The 19,779-nt window shown below is 44.4% G+C and overlaps 1 protein-coding gene across 2 annotated transcripts in view; it reads left to right on the top strand.

Annotated features, from left to right (window-relative positions):
• The first annotated feature begins 1,880 nt into the window (after positions 1 to 1,880).
• The window catches only part of gps1 (G protein pathway suppressor 1), a 24,479-nt gene continuing 6,580 nt past the window's right edge, over positions 1,881 to 19,779 (top strand). The window contains exons 1-9 of one of the 2 annotated variants that reach the window (XM_071392300.1): positions 1,881 to 1,986; positions 5,944 to 6,036; positions 8,642 to 8,823; positions 8,972 to 9,136; positions 9,727 to 9,862; positions 10,309 to 10,386; positions 10,580 to 10,640; positions 18,644 to 18,729; positions 18,931 to 19,025. In XM_071392300.1, the coding sequence (XP_071248401.1) occupies positions 1,954 to 1,986; positions 5,944 to 6,036; positions 8,642 to 8,823; positions 8,972 to 9,136; positions 9,727 to 9,862; positions 10,309 to 10,386; positions 10,580 to 10,640; positions 18,644 to 18,729; positions 18,931 to 19,025 (929 nt within the window). In that variant the 5' untranslated portion in view covers positions 1,881 to 1,953. Of the gene's footprint in view, positions 1,987 to 4,323; positions 4,510 to 5,943; positions 6,037 to 8,641; positions 8,824 to 8,971; positions 9,137 to 9,726; positions 9,863 to 10,308; positions 10,387 to 10,579; positions 10,641 to 18,643; positions 18,730 to 18,930; positions 19,026 to 19,779 lie in introns of those variants that run through there. The other variant, XM_071392290.1, reaches the window with a different exon arrangement.

Below are 19,779 nucleotides of genomic sequence, written 5' to 3'. Positions count from 1 at the left end.
TGCATGTTGAGTCTATATATTTTTGTTCAGTATAGTACTTATAAAGCTCTTGAAAACCCTTACTATCCGTAGGGTAAAATCTATACACTTTCTGTAGCAGTTTGCACAGATCCATACGCTGTGTGTGCCTCCAGTTGACTAACTATCCCCAGTCACACTGACACACAGGTGCCCCATAATGACAAAGCAAAAACAGGTTTTCAGATATTTTTGCAAATGTATACAAATAAAAAAACGGAAATATTACATTTACATAAGTATGGAGACCCTTTACGCAGTGCTTTGTTCAAGCACCTTTGGCATCGATTCCAGCCTCGAGTCTTCTTGGGTATGACAATACAAGTTTGGCACACCTGCATTTGGGGAGTTTCTCCCGTTCTTCTCTGCAGATCCTGTCAAGCTCTGTCAGAGACCTATTTTCAGGTCACTCCAGTGATATTCGATTGGGTTCAAGTCCGGGCCACGACCCTGTGTTCTTAGGGTCGTTGTCCTGTTGGAAGGTGAACCTTCGCCCCAGTCTGAGGTTCTGAGCGCTCTGGAGCAGGTTTTCGTCAAGGATCTCTCTGTACTTTGGGCCGTTCATCTTTGCCTCGAATCTGACTAGTCTCCCAGTCCCTGCCGCTGAAAACATCCCCACAGCATGGTGCTGCCACCACCATGCTTCACCGTAGGGATGGTGGCAGGTTTCCGCCAGACGTGACACTTGGCATTCAGTTTCATCAGACCAGAGAATCTTGTTTCTCAAGGTCTGAGTCCTTTAGGTGCTTTATGACAAACTCCAAGCAGACTGTCATGAGCCTTTTAATGAGGAGTGGCTTCTGTCTGGCCACTCTACCATAATGGCCTGATTGGTGGAGTGTTGCAGAGATGGTTGTCCTTCTAGAAAGTTCTCCCATCTCCACAGAGGAACTCTGGAGCTCTGTCAGAGTGACCATCGGGTTCTTGGTCACCTCCCTGATCAAGGCCCTTCTCCCCTGGTTGCTCAGTTTGGCCCGGCAGCCAGTTCTAGGAAGAATCTTGGTGGTTCCAAACTTCTTCAATTTAAGAATGATGGAGGCCACTGTGTTCTTGGGGACCTTCAATGCTAAAGAAATGTTTTGGTACCCTTCCCCAGATCTGTGCCTCGAAACAATTCCTTCGAACTCATAGCTTGGTTTTTGCTCTGACATTTACTGTCAACTGTGGGACCTTATATAGACAGGTGTGTGCCTTTCCAAATCATGTCCAATCAACTGAATAACATAACAAAATATGGAAAAAGTCAAGGGGTTTGAATAGTTTCTGAATGGCCCCCCAATGGTGGAACAAACTCCCTCCCGACGCCAGGACAGCGGAGTCAATCACCACCTTCCGGAGACACCTGAAACCCCACCTCTTTAAGGAATACCTAGGATAGGATAAAGTAATCCTTCTGACCCCCCCCCCCCCCCTTAAAAGATTTAGATGCACTATTGTAAAGTGGCTGTTCCACTGGATGTCATAAGGTGAATGCACCAATTTGTAAGTCGCTCTGGATAAGAGCGTCTGCTAAATGACTTAAATGTAAATGTAAATGAATGCACTGTATATAGGGATTAGGGTGACATTTCTGATGCTCACAGTCAACCAGGCATGGGATTTTCCCTGACTAATCAGGAATTCTTGGTTTTGAGGGAATAAGGCTGTCACGTAACAAAATGTGGAAAAAGTGTAGGGGTCTGAATACTTTCCAAATGCGCTATACTTTATATACTAGGCTTTATATACTAGTCCAATATACTAGGCGTTATAACCATGTATGATAATGTATGACCGTGGTTATTAAAATGTTTCATAACAGCGCCAAAATTGGGTTTGTTCCAGCTAGCCATATTTTGATTTTAGGCAGTAACTTTTGCTCCACAGGGATTTAGATACAAGTTGCACTCCCATACCCCGGATGCAATTATTGTGTTTGTTTCGGCAGAGAAGGAGATGCCTCTGCCCATACAGGTCTTTAACTTTCAGGTAAACTTGTGTTTTCAAAACTTGTTTTTGACAGTTTATATAACCGGGAACACATTTAAATGACTATATGTTTTGTTGAGATTGAGTTGATCTACTTGGTCCTCTAACAAAGTGTCTTCAACTAGCGTTAGCTAAGAAGCTAATCTTGCTAGCTAATGTTAGCTAAGAAGCTATGCTAGGGTCTCGACATCAAATTAGTCCTTATTAGCTAATACGTTTAGCGTTAGGGCGGATTGAACTAGGTTTATTATAGATTATAAATCTTCAATTTGTTTGATAGATATAGCTAACTAGTCGGCGGATAAAAAAAACAGGTGTAGCTAATTTTGTTATAGAAAATGTAAACAGACAGTTTGAAGGCTCGTGTTGAGTCGTAACTGTAATTTGCTCATTTAAAAAGAAACCTGACTGCAGTTAGTAATTCCTTACTAGCATAGCTACGTCTGTGTCAAACGTTAGCGTAGCCACCTAAAATGCAAGCTATTTAGCTAGCTAAATAAAAATGTAGTTAGCTAGAGAAGATGGCCATGGAAACCATTCTTAAATTGTCTGTTATAATCAACTAGCTAAACAACATCCACCGGACTGGCAGAAGTTACTATCACCCTGAAACCTTTCACCAACCCTTGCAGTTCAGTTTATTTAGAGACAACGCATTAATTGACATCCCTTTTATGCAAGAAGCAGGACTTCCATGTTTCTTAAATGTCTCAGACCTTGCTTCTTCCACCTATTCACGTGTGACCCACCTTGTTTGCACAGCACCAAATATACACTACATCACCAAAAGTATGTGGACACCCCTTCAAATTAGTGGATTCTGCTATTTCAGCCACACCCCTTGCTGACAGGTGTATAAAATCGAGCACACAGCCATGCAATCTCTATTAAATAAAATCCATGCAATCTCCATAGACAAACATTGGCAGTAGAATGGCCCGTACTGAAGAGCTTAGTGACTTTCAACGTGGCACCGTCATAAGATGCCACTATTCCAACAAGTCAGTTTGTAAAATTTCTACCCTGCTAGAGCTGCCCTAAGTGCTGATATTGTGAAGTGAAAATGTCTAGGAGCAACAACGGCTCAGCCGCGAAGTGGTAGGCCACACAAGCTCACAGAATGGGACCACTGAACCACTACCGAGTTCCAAACTGCCTCTGGAAGCAACGTCAGCACAAGAACTGTTCGTCGGGAGCTTCATGGGCTCTCGAGTGGCGCAGCGGTCTAAGGCACTGCATCTCAGTGCTAGAGGTGTCACTACAGATCCTGGTTCGATTCCAGGCTGTATCACAACCGGCCGAGTCCCATAGGGCGGCGCACAATTGGCCCAGCATCGTTCGGGTTTTGCTGGGGTAGGCTGTCATTGTATATAAGAATTTGTTCATAACTGATTTGCCTATTTAAATAAAGGTTAAATGAAAAAATGAAATGGGTTTCCATGGCCGAGCAGTCGCACACCAAGATCACAATGCCAAGCGTCAGGTTGAGTGGTATAAAGCTCCCCGCCATTGGAATCTGGAGCAGTGGAAACGTGTTCTCTGGAGTGATGAATCACGCTTCACCTTCTGGCAGTCCAAGTGGGTTTGGTGGATGCAAGGAGAATGTTACCTGCCCCAATACATAGTGCCAACTGTAAAGTTTGGTAGAGAAAGAATAATGGTCTGGAGCTGTTTTTCATGGTTTGGGCTAGGGAAAGGGAAATCTTAACGCTACAGCATAGATGATTTTGTGACAACAGTTTGGGGAAGGCCCTTTCCTGTTTCAGCATGACAATGCCCCCGTGCACCAAGCGAGGTCCACACAGAAATGGTTTGTTGATCGGTGTGGAAGAACTTGACTAGCCTACACAGAGCCCTGACCTCAAGCCCATCGAATTACCGACTGCCGACTGCAAACCAGGCCTAATTGCCAAACATCACTAATGCTCTTGTGGCTGAATGGAAGCAAGTCCCCGCAGCAATGTTCCAACATCTAGTGGAAAGCCTTCCAAGAAGAGTGGAGGCTGTTGTAGCAGCAAAGGGGGGACCAACTCCATGATTATGGAATAAGATGTTTGATGAGCAGGTGTCCACATACTTTTGGTCATGTAGTTTAATACACAGTTCCAAATAACATCCAGCTAATGTGGTCAGAGGTCTGGCTAGCTAACTGACTTGACTTATCTTGCGAAGTGCTTTAAGTCATCAAGGACAGAAATCACTCTTCTGCCCTCCCCTCCATCTCCCCCTCCCTTCCTTCCCTGCATCTCCCCCCTCTCCCGCCTCCCCTCCCTCCTCCAGGACAGCTCAGTGTCAGAGCTGGAGGTTGCCGCAGGGGCAGAACAAGCTCAGGCTCAGGACAGCGAAAGAGACAGGGACATGGCCAGAGACAGGGAGAAGAGTAGGGCTAGCTTGGCCCAGACCTCAGCCTCAGAGCTGCCCTGTACCTCCCATAGCAGCAGCAGACCCAATCTGCTGTCACCGTTCACTGCAGGGGACTATGTCCTCAGCTCCAGCCTCTCAGCATGCTCCCTGCTCCCAGAGGTAGGACCACCAGAGCAGACAGAGCAAAGCTCTGATATATGGAGTTGTTTTGAGGTCACACCAAGGATCATTTTGCTATTTGATTTAGAATTTTATGACCCCTTGAAGTATAAAAAAAATATATAACATGTTTTTTTGATAAATCATTTTTGTCCTTACTGCTATTAGGGCGGCAAGTAGCCTAGTGGTTAGAGGGGCGGCAGGTAGCCTAGTGGTTAGAGCATTGGGCCAGTAACCGAAAGGTTGCTAGATTGAATCCTTGAGCTGACAATGTAAAAGGTAAAAATCTGTCGTTCTGCCCCTGAACAAGGCTGTTCCTAGGCCGTCATTGTAAATAAGAATTTGTTCTTGACTGACTTGCCTAGTTAAATAAAGGTTAAATAAATAAATAATTTGACCCATACAAACACAGAATATCATTCACTACATGGAACAATGGATAGTCCCCCAAAAACACAATCAAACGGCAGTTTGTTCTGAAGTGTCTGACCTATAAGAAAGATCAGGTAGGTTAGAGCGTTGGACTAGTAACCAGAAGGTTGTAAGATCGAATCCCCGAGCTGACAAGGTAAAAATCCGTTGTTCTACCCCTGAACAAGGCAGTTAATCCACTGTTCCTAGGCCGTCATTGAAAATAAGAATTCGTTCTTAACTGACTTGCCTAGTTAAATAAAGATAAAATAAAACGTTTATTTTTTATTTTTTAACATGTATTTAGCCCCATATTTTTGGTACTAATCCAGTCTCCATATATACTTCCATAAATGTTTTTAACTTCGTACCAGGGGACCTTCAGACAAGTCTTGTGAGGCCTGTGGGCGTCCTAGAACAAAAACACCGTCATGTTTGTGAGTCTCACCTTTACACAGAGGGTCATATTAGTGTGTAGGCCAAACTGTTCAGACACTACAGACAGTTGGCAGATTGGCTGTACCGACTTCAGATGAGTCCCAAGTAGCTTGTCGGGGTCATAGATCAAAACGGAGAACACCGTCATGTTTGTGAGAGTCTCATCTTTCCATTGAAGGGTCAATCATTTGTAGGCTGTTCGGACGCTACAGACAATTTTAGGAGAAGACCAATTGGGATGTCTCATGGTCTGACAAACATCGCTCTAGTTTAAATTTATGGATTTCCATGGGGCTTTTTTAAAATGCTAATTCGATTTCAGCGGGTGCGCGGACATTGACCTTAGGGGGTTAACCTCTAAAAGTCTCTCTCTCTCCCACTCGCTCCCTCTCCATCTCACCTTCTCTCTCTCCCCCTCCCTTCCATCCCTCTCTCTCTCTCCATCTCCCCCGCTCTCTCTCTCCATCTTCCCCGCTCTCTCTCTCCATCTCCCTCGCTTTCTCCATCTCCCCCGCTCGCTCTCTCTCCATCTCATCTTCTCTCTCCTCTCTCTCCCCCTCCCTTCCATCCCTCTCTCTCTTCCAGGGGGCTGTTGAGCCGATGCAGATCGATGCTGACCCCCAGGAAGACCAGCAGAATGCTCCAGACACCAACTATGTGGTGGAAAACCCCACACTGGTACGTTACTGTAGCACTAAGCTATCCCTAGCACTGGTATGTTACTATAGCACTAAGCTAGCCCTAGCACTGGTACGTTACTATAGCACTAAGCTAGCCCTAGCACTGGTACGTTACTATAGCACTAAGCTAGCCCTAGCACTGGGAGGTTACTATTGCACTAAGCTAGCACTGGGACGTTACTATAGCACTAAGCTAGCACTGGGACATTACTATAACACTAAGCTAGCACTGGTACGTTACTATACTACACCTGAAACTCCACCTCTTTAAGGAATACCTAGGATAGGATAAAGTAATCCTTCTAACCCCCCCCCCCCCCCCCCTAAAAGAGTTAGATGCACTATTGTAAAGTGGTTGTTCCACTGGATATCATAAGGTGAATGCACCAATTTGTAAGTCGCTCTGGATAAGAGCGTCTGCTAAATGACTTAAATGTAAATGTATAGCACTAAGCTAGCCCTAGCACTGGTACGTTACTATAGCACTAAGCTAGCCCTAGCACTGGTATGTTACTATAGCACTAAGTTAGCACTGGTACTTTACCATAGCACTAAGCTAGCACTGGTACGTTACTATAGCACTAAGCTAGCCCTAGCACTGGTACGTTACTATAGCACTAAGCTAGCCCTAGCACTGGTACGTTACTATAGCACTAAGCTAGCCCTAGCACTGGTACGTTACTATAGCACTAAGCTAGCCCTAGCACTGGTACGTTACTATAGCACTAAGCTAGCCCTAGCACTGGTACGTTACTATAGCACTAAGCTAGCCCTAGCACTGGGACGTTACTATACCACTAAGCTAGCCCTGGCACTGGGAGGTTACTATAGCACTAAGCTAGCACTGGTACGTTACTATAACACTAAGCTAGCCCTGGCACTGGGAGGTTACTATTGCACTAAGCTAGCCCTGGCACTGGGAGGTTACTATAACACTAAGCTAGCACTGGTACGTTACTATAGCACTAAGCTAGCACTGGTACGTTACTATAGCACTAAGCTAGCCCTAGCACTGGTATGTTACTATAGCACTAAGCTAGCCCTAGCACTGGTATGTTACTATAGCACTAAGTTAGCACTGGTACTTTACCATAGCACTAAGCTAGCCCTAGCACTGGTACGTTACTATAGCACTAAGCTAGCCCTAGCACTGGTATGTTACTATAGCACTAAGTTAGCACTGGTACTTTACCATAGACCTAAGCTAGCCCTAGCACTGGTACGTTACTATAGCACTAAGCTAGCCCTAGCACTGGTACGTTACTATAGCACTAAGCTAGCCCTAGCACTGGTATGTTACTATAGCACTAAGCTAGCCCTAGCACTGGTATGTTACTATAGCACTAAGCTAGCCCTAGCACTGGTATGTTACTATAGCACTAAGCTAGCCCTAGCACTGGTATGTTACTATAGCACTAAGCTAGTGAAAGAGATTTGCGTCTGTTCATATCTGGCATCAGGACAAAATGTGATTCAGAGTCCCCGAATATATTTTAAGTATTTTTAATTAAACTCAAACTTATAAATGGTAAATGCAATTTTCGTATATACGGGTTCACTGTCTCACCGCGCAGGATGAACAGAGAACTATGGGATGTACTCACATAGTAGTTTTTATACTATGACAATTTTATTCTCAACGTGTCCAGTTGGCCTATCACAGTAGAGGCTGGGCCTGGTTTATACTTTGCCCCCCTTTTGCTGGCCCTTTGTCCAAGCTCCTTGGCGCGTTCCTTTGTCCACATCTGGTTGTTGGGTAGAGCAGCTCCGTCCTGTGTCCCCCATGATTCTTTACTCAAACAATTCCTAATATGGTACTGAACTGTCTCTTCACCATCCTGGTTGGCCCAGAGTGATGCACCCCTCCCCTCTCCAGTCTGTCCACAGCTTTTCTGGCCTGTGGTGGTCAGTTCTTGCACACCTACACACACATCCCCCCTCTGTCTCGTGTGTGTGCGTAACAAAACAACATTCATTTTCAACCTATATGCTACCCGGCTATAGTGCATAAACATAAATCCTAACACTAGCCCTAGCACTGGTATGTTACTATAGCACTAAGCTAGCCCTAGCACTGGTACGTTACTATAGCACTAAGCTAGCCCTAGCACTGGTATGTTACTATAGCACTAAGCTAGCCCTTGCACTGGTATGTTACTATAGCACTAAGCTAGCCCTAGCACTGGTATGTTAATATAGCACTAAGCTAGCCCTAGCACTGGTATGTTACTATAGCACTAAGCTAGCCCTAGCACTGGTTTGTTACTATAGCACTAAGCTAGCCCTAGCACTGGTACGTTACTGACTGTATCTTCCTTAGCTTTGTAGTTCTTCTATATTCTATGCTGAACACTGAACTAAATGAAGTCAGTCTGTCACATGGTGATCTACTCCTATCATGTGTTATCTTTTCACTGTTTTGTCTCTTTCTCTCTCACTCGCTCTCTCTCAATCTCGCTGTCTCTCGCTCTGTCTCTCTGTTTTTCTCTCAATCTCCCTGTCTCGCTGCCTCTCGTTGTCTCTCTCTCAATCTCTCTTTTGTCTCCCTCTCTCTCTCTCTCTCTCTCTCTCTGTCTTTCATCTCTCCTGGTCTCCCTTTCTAGGACTTGGAGCAGTTTGCAACCAGCTACAGCGGTCTGATGCGTATTGAGAGACTGCAGTTCATAGCACAACATTGTCCCCAGCTCCGTGCCGAGGCCCTGAAGATGGCCCTGTCCTTCGTCCAGAGGACCTTCAACGTAGACGTGTACGAGGAGATCCACCGCAGACTCACCGACGCCAGGCGGTGAGGAGAAAGAGTGTGAGAGTGTGAAGTGGAGCCTATATAAGGTACAGAAGTATCTGTGGGTTCAGTGTGTGTGTGTGTGTGTGTGTGTGTGTGTGTGAGATCCCGCATGTGTGCATACGACCCTAACATCTCTGTCTATTCCCAGACAGGCGCAGGGTGTCCCTGACGCGGTGCCTGATGGGCCGGTGGAGGCCCCTCTCCTGGACACAGCCTGGGCAGAGAGCACCAGGAAAAAGGCCCTTCTCAAACTGGAGAAGCTGGACACTGACCTCAAGAACTACAAGGGAAACTCCATCAAAGAGAGCATCAGGTAACTAGCTACGGGGGAAACTCCATCAAAGAGAGCATCAGGTAACTAGCTACGGGGGAAACTCCATCAAAGAGAGCATCAGGTAACTAGCTACGGGGGAAACTCCATCAAAGAGAGCATCAGGTAACTAGCTACGGGGGAAACTCCATCAAAGAGAGCATCAGGTAACTAGCTACGGGGGAAACTCCATCAAAGAGAGCATCAGGTAACTAGCTACGGGGGAAACTCAAGTAGACATTGTTTTCGCTGTGTTACGTGTGTCACAAGCAGTGGAGATGGAACTCAGACAACATGCATGGCTAGAACCTAGGACATCTGCTGGGTTTACACACATCCAGCGCTTTCAACTCCATGACAGGGAGCGTGCAAGACAAGTGCACACTTTGGGATAAGGTTGGAGAATGTGGACACAGCCAGTGATGTGGTAGGGGAGAGGAAGGGCCTCAAAACCCAAATGGAACCAGTCTACTACTCAACAAGTTCTCTCTCTGGATTCCCTCTCTCCTCCCCCTTCCTCCCTCTCTCCTCCCCTCTTTTCTCCTCTCTCCCCCTCTCTCTCCTCTCCCCTCCCTCTCCCTCCGTCTGTTCAGGCGGGGTCATGATGACCTAGGGGACCACTATTTAGACTGTGGAGATCTCAGCAACGCCCTCAAGTGTTACAGCCGAGCCCGAGACTACTGCACTAGTGCCAAGCATGTCATCAACATGTGTCTGAACGTCATCAAGGTACTATGACCTCATCAACATGTGCCTCCGAAATGAATGTTTATGAATGTCATGTCAACTTTTATCGTCAAGTTGTGTCTTCACTTGGTCAAGTCTATAAACGTGGATTGTCTGACCTAACATCCTTGGAAGGTTTCTCAAACTTCTCTCTGTCTCCCCCTGTCTCTCTCTCTGTGTATTTCTCTCCTCTGTCTCTCTCCTGTCTCTGTTTCCCCCTCTCTCTCTCTCTCTCTCTGTGTATTTCTCTCCTCTCTCTCTGTCTCCCCCTGTCTCTCTCTCTGTGTATTTCTCTCCTCTGTCTCTGTTTCCCCCTCTCTCTCTCTCTCTCTCTCTCTCTGTGTATTTCTCTCCTCTCTCTCTGTCTCCCCCTGTCTCTCTCTCTGTGTATTTCTCTCCTCTGTCTCTCTCCTGTCTCTCTCTCTCTCTGTGTATTTCTCTCTCGCTAGGTTAGCGTTTACCTCCAGAACTGGTCCCATGTACTTAGCTACGTCAGCAAGGCAGAATCCACTCCAGAGATAGCTGAGGTTAGTACTGCATGACTTGAAATATAACCTTTCCGTCGTACCTTCCTAGTGAGAGACACTTGTCAAATCAAGCAGTATGAGAATTTGTTCAATAGATGTTCTCCTTTTTAAATTGTTGTGTGTGTATAGTAGACTCTAATATAGCCTTCACACTGAGAGAAAATCACTGACTTACCTCTGCTTGTTCTTCTAGCAACGAGGAGAGAGAGACAGTCAGAACCAATCTGTCCTCACCAAACTAAAATGTGCTGCGGGTAAGACATTATACTATACTGTTAGGAGGACCACTGAAGTCTGCAGCTAAGACATTATACTATACTGTTAGGAGGACCACTGAAGTCTGCAGCTAAGACATTATACTATACTGTTAGGAGGACCACTGAAGTCTGCAGCTAAGACATTATACTGTTAGGAGGACCACTGAAGTCTGCAGCTAAGACATTATACTATACTGTTAGGAGGACCACTGAAGTCTGCAGCTAAGACATTATACTGTTAGGAGGACCACTGAAGTCTGCAGCTAAGACATTATACTATACTGTTAGGAGGACCACTGAAGTCTGCAGCTAAGACATTATACTATACTGTTAGGAGGACCACTGAAGTCTGCAGCTAAGACATTATACTATACTGTTAGGAAGACCACTGAAGTCTGCAGCTAAGACATTATACTATACTGTTAGGAGGAGCACTGTAGTCTGCAGCTAAGACATTATACTGTTAGGAGGACCACTGAAGTCTGCAGCTAAGACATTATACTATACTGTTAGGAGGACCACTGAAGTCTGCAGCTAAGACATTATACTATACTGTTAGGAGGACCACTGAAGTCTGCAGCTAAGACATTATACTATACTGTTAGGAGGACCACTGAAGTCTGCAGCTAAGACATTATACTATACTGTTAGGAGGACCACTGAAGTCTGCAGCTAAGACATTATACTATACTGTTAGGAGGACCACTGAAGTCTGCAGCTAAGACATTATACTATACTGTTAGGAGGACCACTGAAGTCTGCAGCTAAGACATTATACTATACTGTTAGGAGGAGCACTGTAGTCTGCAGCTAAGACATTATACTGTTAGGAGGACCACTGAAGTCTGCAGCTAAGACATTATACTATACTGTTAGGAGGACCACTGAAGTCTACAGCTAAGACATTATACTATACTGTTAGGAGGACCACTGAAGTCTGCAGCTAAGACATTATACTATACTGTTAGGAGGACCACTGAAGTCTGCAGCTAAGACATTATACTATACTGTTAGGAGGACCACTGAAGTCTGCAGCTAAGACATTATACTATACTGTTAGGAGGACCACTGAAGTCTGCAGCTAAGACATTATACTATACTGTTAGGAGGACCACTGAAGTCTGCAGCTAAGACATTATACTATACTGTTAGGAGGACCACTGAAGTCTGCAGCTAAGACATTATACTATACTGTTAGGAGGACCACTGAAGTCTGCAGCTAAGACATTATACTATACTGTTAGGAGGACCACTGAAGTCTGCAGCTAAGACATTATACTATACTGTTAGGAGGACCACTGAAGTCTGCAGCTAAGACATCATACTATACTGTTAGGAGGACCACTGAAGTCTGCAGCTAAGACATTATACTATACTGTTAGGAGGACCACTGAAGTCTGCAGCTAAGACATTATACTATACTGTTAGGAGGACCACTGAAGTCTGCAGCTAAGACATTATACTATACTGTTAGGAGGACCACTGAAGTCTGCAGCTAAGACATCGTGGGGGCACTGAGCTGCGCTGACTCTACTGTTAGGAGGACCACTGAAGTCTGCAGCTAAGACATCATACTATACTGTTAGGAGGACCACTGAAGTCTGCAGCTAAGACATTATACTATACTGTTAGGAGGACCACTGAAGTCTGCAGCTAAGACATTATACTATACTGTTAGGAGGACCACTGAAGTCTGCAGCTAAGACATTATACTATACTGTTAGGAGGACCACTGAAGTCTGCAGCTAAGACATTATACTATACTGTTAGGAGGACCACTGAAGTCTGCAGCTAAGACATTATACTATACTGTTAGGAGGACCACTGAAGTCTGCAGCTAAGACATTATACTATACTGTTAGGAGGACCACTGAAGTCTGCAGCTAAGACATTATACTATACTGTTAGGAGGACCACTGAAGTCTGCAGCTAAGACATTATACTATACTGTTAGGAGGACCACTGAAGTCTGCAGCTAAGACATTATACTATTAGGAGGACCACTGAAGTCTGCAGCTAAGACAGTATACTATACTGTTAGGAGGACCACTGAAGTCTGCAGCTAAGACATTATACTATACTGTTAGGAGGACCACTGAAGTCTGCAGCTAAGACATTATACTATACTGTTAGGAGGACCACTGAAGTCTGCAGCTAAGACATTATACTATACTGTTAGGAGGACCACTGAAGTCTGCAGCTAAGACATTATACTATACTGTTAGGAGGACCACTGAAGTCTGCAGCTAAGACATTATACTATACTGTTAGGAGGAGCACTGAAGTCTGCAGCTAAGACATTATACTATACTGTTAGGAGGAGCACTGTAGTCTGCAGCTAAGACATTATACTGTTAGGAGGACCACTGAAGTCTGCAGCTAAGACATTATACTATACTGTTAGGAGGACCACTGAAGTCTGCAGCTAAGACATTATACTATACTGTTAGGAGGACCACTGAAGTCTGCAGCTAAGACATTATACTATACTGTTAGGAGGACCACTGAAGTCTGCAGCTAAGACATTATACTATACTGTTAGGAGGACCACTGAAGTCTGCAGCTAAGACATTATACTATACTGTTAGGAGGACCACTGAAGTCTGCAGCTAAGACATTATACTATACTGTTAGGAGGACCACTGAAGTCTGCAGCTAAGACATTATACTATACTGTTAGGAGGACCACTGAAGTCTGCAGCTAAGACATTATACTATACTGTTAGGAGGACCACTGAAGTCTGCAGCTAAGACATTATACTATACTGTTAGGAGGACCACTGAAGTCTGCAGCTAAGACATTATACTATACTGTTAGGAGGAGCACTGTAGTCTGCAGCTAAGACATTATACTGTTAGGAGGACCACTGAAGTCTGCAGCTAAGACATTATACTATACTGTTAGGAGGACCACTGAAGTCTGCAGCTAAGACATTATACTATACTGTTAGGAGGACCACTGAAGTCTGCAGCTAAGACATTATACTATACTGTTAGGAGGACCACTGAAGTCTGCAGCTAAGACATTATACTATACTGTTAGGAGGACCACTGAAGTCTGCAGCTAAGACATTATACTATACTGTTAGGAGGACCACTGAAGTCTGCAGCTAAGACATTATACTATACTGTTAGGAGGAGCACTGTAGTCTGCAGCTAAGACATTATACTGTTAGGAGGACCACTGAAGTCTGCAGCTAAGACATTATACTATACTGTTAGGAGGACCACTGAAGTCTGCAGCTAAGACATTATACTATACTGTTAGGAGGACCACTGAAGTCTGCAGCTAAGACATTATACTATACTGTTAGGAGGACCACTGAAGTCTGCAGCTAAGACATTATACTGTTAGGAGGACCACTGAAGTCTGCAGCTAAGACATTATACTATACTGTTAGGAGGACCACTGAAGTCTGCAGCTAAGACATTATACTGTTAGGAGGACCACTGAAGTCTGCAGCTAAGACATTATACTATACTGTTAGGAGGAGCACTGAAGTCTGCAGCTAAGACATCATACTATACTGTTAGGAGGACCACTGAAGTCTGCAGCTAAGACATTATACTATACTGTTAGGAGGAGCACTGAAGTCTGCAGCTAAGACATCATACTATACTGTTAGGAGGACCACTGAAGTCTGCAGCTAAGACATTATACTATACTGTTAGGAGGACCACTGAAGTCTGCAGCTAAGACATTATACTATACTGTTAGGAGGAGCACTGAAGTCTGCAGCTAAGACATTATACTATACTGTTAGGAGGACCACTGAAGTCTGCAGCTAAGACATTATACTGTTAGGAGGACCACTGAAGTCTGCAGCTAAGACATTATACTATACTGTTAGGAGGACCACTGAAGTCTGCAGCTAAGACATTATACTGTTAGGAGGACCACTGAAGTCTGCAGCTAAGACATTATACTATACTGTTAGGAGGACCACTGAAGTCTGCAGCTAAGACATTATACTGTTAGGAGGAGCACTGAAGTCTGCAGCTAAGACATTATACTATACTGTTAGGAGGACCACTGAAGTCTGCAGCTAAGACATCATACTATACTGTTAGGAGGACCACTGAAGTCTGCAGCTAAGACATTATACTATACTGTTAGGAGGACCACTGAATTCTGCAGCTAAGACATTATACTATACTGTTAGGAGGAGCACTGAAGTCTGCAGCTAAGACATTATACTATACTGTTAGGAGGACCACTGAAGTCTGCAGCTAAGACATTATACTGTTAGGAGGACCACTGAAGTCTGCAGCTAAGACATTATACTATACTGTTAGGAGGACCACTGAAGTCTGCAGCTAAGACATTATACTGTTAGGAGGACCACTGAAGTCTGCAGCTAAGACATTATACTATACTGTTAGGAGGAGCACTGAAGTCTGCAGCTAAGACATTATACTATACTGTTAGGAGGAGCACTGAAGTCTGCAGCTAAGACATCATACTATACTGTTAGGAGGACCACTGAAGTCTGCAGCTAAGACATTATACTATACTGTTAGGAGGACCACTGAAGTCTGCAGCTAAGACATCATACTATACTGTTAGGAGGACCACTGAAGTCTGCAGCTAAGACATTATACTATTAGGAGGACCACTGAAGTCTGCAGCTAAGACAGTATACTATACTGTTAGGAGGAGCACTGAAGTCTGCAGCTAAGACAGTATACTATACTGTAAGGAGGACCACTGAAGTCTGCAGCTAAGACATTATACTATACTGTTAGGAGGACCACTGAAGTCTGCAGCTAAGACATTATACTATACTGTTAGGAGGACCACTGAAGTCTGCAGCTAAGACATTATACTATACTGTTAGGAGGACCACTGAAGTCTGCAGCTAAGACATTATACTATACTGTTAGGAGGAGCACTGAAGTCTGCAGCTAAGACATTATACTATACTGTTAGGAGGAGCACTGTAGTCTGCAGCTAAGACATTATACTGTTAGGAGGACCACTGAAGTCTGCAGCTAAGACATTATACTATACTGTTAGGAGGACCACTGAAGTCTGCAGCTAAGACATTATACTATACTGTTAGGAGGACCACTGAAGTCTGCAGCTAAGACATGATACTATACTGTTAGGAGGACCACTGAAGTCTGCAGCTAAGACATTATACTATACTGTTAGGAGGACCACTGAAGTCTGCAGCTAAGACATTATACTATACTGTTAGGAGGACCACTGAAGTCTGCAGCTAAGACATTATACTATACTGTTAGGAGGACCACTGAAGTCTGCAGCTAAGACATTATACTATACTGTTAGGAGGACCACTGAAGTCTGCAGCTAAGACATTATACTATACTGTTAGGAGGACCACTGAAGTCTGCAGCTAAGACATTATACTATACTGTTAGGAGGACCACTGAAGTCTGCAGCTAAGACATTATACTATACTGTTAGGAGGACCACTGAAGTCTGCAGCTAAGACATTATACTATACTGTTAGGAGGAGCACTGTAGTCTGCAGCTAAGACATTATACTGTTAGGAGGACCACTGAAGTCTGCAGCTAAGACATTATACTATACTGTTAGGAGGACCACTGAAGTCTGCAGCTAAGACATTATACTATACTGTTAGGAGGACCACTGAAGTCTGCAGCTAAGACATTATACTATACTGTTAGGAGGACCACTGAAGTCTGCAGCTAAGACATTATACTATACTGTTAGGAGGACCACTGAAGTCTGCAGCTAAGACATTATACTATACTGTTAGGAGGACCACTGAAGTCTGCAGCTAAGACATTATACTATACTGTTAGGAGGACCACTGAAGTCTGCAGCTAAGAGCATTATACTATACTGTTAGGAGGACCACTGAAGTCTGCAGCTAAGACATTATACTATACTGTTAGGAGGACCACTGAAGTCTGCAGCTAAGACATTATACTATACTGTTAGGAGGACCACTGAAGTCTGCAGCTAAGACATTATACTATACTGTTAGGAGGACCACTGAAGTCTGCAGCTAAGACAGTATACTATACTGTTAAGGAGGACCACTGAAGTCTGCAGCTAAGACATTATACTATACTGTTAGGAGGACCACTGAAGTCTGCAGCTAAGACATTATACTATACTGTTAGGAGGACCACTGAAGTCTGCAGCTAAGACATTATACTATACTGTTAGGAGGACCACTGAAGTCTGCAGCTAAGACATTATACTATACTGTTAGGAGGAGCACTGAAGTCTGCAGCTAAGACATTATACTGTTAGGAGGACCACTGAAGTCTGCAGCTAAGACATTATACTATACTGTTAGGAGGACCACTGAAGTCTGCAGCTAAGACATTATACTATACTGTTAGGAGGACCACTGAAGTCTGCAGCTAAGACATTATACTATACTGTTAGGAGGACCACTGAAGTCTGCAGCTAAGACATTATACTGTTAGGAGGAGCACTGAAGTCTGCAGCTAAGACATTATACTATACTGTTAGGAGGACCACTGAAGTCTGCAGCTAAGACATCATACTATACTGTTAGGAGGACCACTGAAGTCTGCAGCTAAGACATTATACTATACTGTTAGGAGGACCACTGAAGTCTGCAGCTAAGACATTATACTATACTGTTAGGAGGAGCACTGAAGTCTGCAGCTAAGACATTATACTATACTGTTAGGAGGACCACTGAAGTCTGCAGCTAAGACATTATACTGTTAGGAGGACCACTGAAGTCTGCAGCTAAGACATTATACTATACTGTTAGGAGGACCACTGAAGTCTGCAGCTAAGACATTATACTGTTAGGAGGACCACTGAAGTCTGCAGCTAAGACATTATACTATACTGTTAGGAGGAGCACTGAAGTCTGCAGCTAAGACATTATACTATACTGTTAGGAGGAGCACTGAAGTCTGCAGCTAAGACATCATACTATACTGTTAGGAGGACCACTGAAGTCTGCAGCTAAGACATTATACTATACTGTTAGGAGGACCACTGAAGTCTGCAGCTAAGACATCATACTATACTGTTAGGAGGACCACTGAAGTCTGCAGCTAAGACATTATACTATTAGGAGGACCACTGAAGTCTGCAGCTAAGACAGTATACTATACTGTTAGGAGGAGCACTGAAGTCTGCAGCTAAGACAGTTATACTATACTGTATAGGAGGACCACTGAAGTCTGCAGCTAAGACATTATACTATACTGTTAGGAGGACCACTGAAGTCTGCAGCTAAGACATTATACTATACTGTTAGGAGGACCACTGAAGTCTGCAGCTAAGACATTATACTATACTGTTAGGAGGACCACTGAAGTCTGCAGCTAAGACATTATACTATACTGTTAGGAGGAGCACTGTAGTCTGCAGCTAAGACATTATACTGTTAGGAGGACCACTGAAGTCTGCAGCTAAGACATTATACTATACTGTTAGGAGGACCACTGAAGTCTGCAGCTAAGACATTATACTATACTGTTAGGAGGACCACTGAAGTCTGCAGCTAAGACATTATACTATACTGTTAGGAGGACCACTGAAGTCTGCAGCTAAGACATTATACTATACTGTTAGGAGGACCACTGAAGTCTGCAGCTAAGACATTATACTATACTGTTAGGAGGACCACTGAAGTCTGCAGCTAAGACATTATACTATACTGTTAGGAGGAGCACTGTAGTCTGCAGCTAAGACATTATACTATACTGTTAGGAGGACCACTGAAGTCTGCAGCTAAGACATTATACTATACTGTTAGGAGGACCACTGAAGTCTGCAGCTAAGACATTATACTATACTGTTAGGAGGACCACTGAAGTCTGCAGCTAAGACATTATACTATACTGTTAGGAGGACCACTGAAGTCTGCAGCTAAGACATTATACTATACTGTTAGGAGGACCACTGAAGTCTGCAGCTAAGACATTATACTATACTGTTAGGAGGACCACTGAAGTCTTAGGTAATAAAACCTATTTTTAAGTTGTGCGTTTCAAATGTTTCTCTCGACAGGTTTGGCAGAGCTGGCCTCTAGAAAGTACAAACCAGCCGCCAAGTGCTTCCTCCAGGCTTCATTTGACCACTGCGACTTCCCAGAGGTCAGATATCAATATACCCCCTATCTCTGACCCCAACTCACTTGACCCCGCCTCCCCCAACTCACCTGACCCCGCCCCCCAACACTCCATTATAATGGTATGGTACCTCACCGTATCTGGTCTGATATGTTGCTGTGTACATGGAGTGTTTTCAGCTGTATTAGGATTGAGGAGTTGTAACCTGTTGTGGGCCCTCCGCAGCTCCTGTCCCCCAGTAATGTGGCGCTGTATGGAGGGATGTGTGCCCTGGCCACCTTCGACAGACAGGAACTACAGAAGAACATCATCTCAAGCAGGTAGGCTCCCTACGCAGTGGTCACCACACTTAGTCGTCCCCTCCAGGTAACTGCTAACTCTGTTACAGAACAATGTGTTTCTCAAGCAGGTAGGCTCCCTACGTAGTGGTCACCACACTTAGTCGTCCCCTCCAGGTAACTGCTAACTCTGTTACAGAACAATGTGTTTCTCAAGCAGGTAGGCTCCCTACGTAGTGGTCACCACACTTAGTCGTCCCCTCCAGGTAACTGCTAACTCTGTTACAGAACAATGTGTTTCTCAAGCAGGTAGGCTCCCTACGTAGTGGTCACCACACTTAGTCGTCCCCTCCAGGTAACTGCTAACTCTGTTACAGAACAATGTGCTTCTCAAGCAGGTAGGCTCCCTACGCAGTGGTCACCACACTTAGTCGTCCCCTCCAGGTAACTGCTAACTCTGTTACAGAACAATGTGCTTCTCAAGCAGGTAGGCTCCCTATGCAGTGGTCACCACACTTAGTCGTCCCCTCCAGGTAACTGCTAACTCTGTTACAGAACAATGTGCTTCATTGTTCTCTCCGTCAAGTGGAAGTCCTTGATGAGAACTGTTATGGAGAGGAAACAGCTTGTTGGGTGATGACTGATTTCAGTACATATTGAAATGTCAACACCTCTTTTCCCTCGCTTTCTCTCTCCATATCTCTCTATCTCTCCATCTCTCTCCTATATCTTTCTCTCCTCTCCATCTCTCTCCTATATCTTTCTCTCTTCTCTCTCCTCATCTCTCTCTCTCTCT

Source organism: Salvelinus alpinus, chromosome 1 (assembly GCF_045679555.1).
Source record: "Salvelinus alpinus chromosome 1, SLU_Salpinus.1, whole genome shotgun sequence".
Classification (NCBI taxonomy): Eukaryota; Metazoa; Chordata; class Actinopteri; order Salmoniformes; family Salmonidae; genus Salvelinus; species Salvelinus alpinus.
Note: the sequence above shows the minus strand (reverse complement) of the source record. Positions and strands in the feature narration are given on the sequence as shown.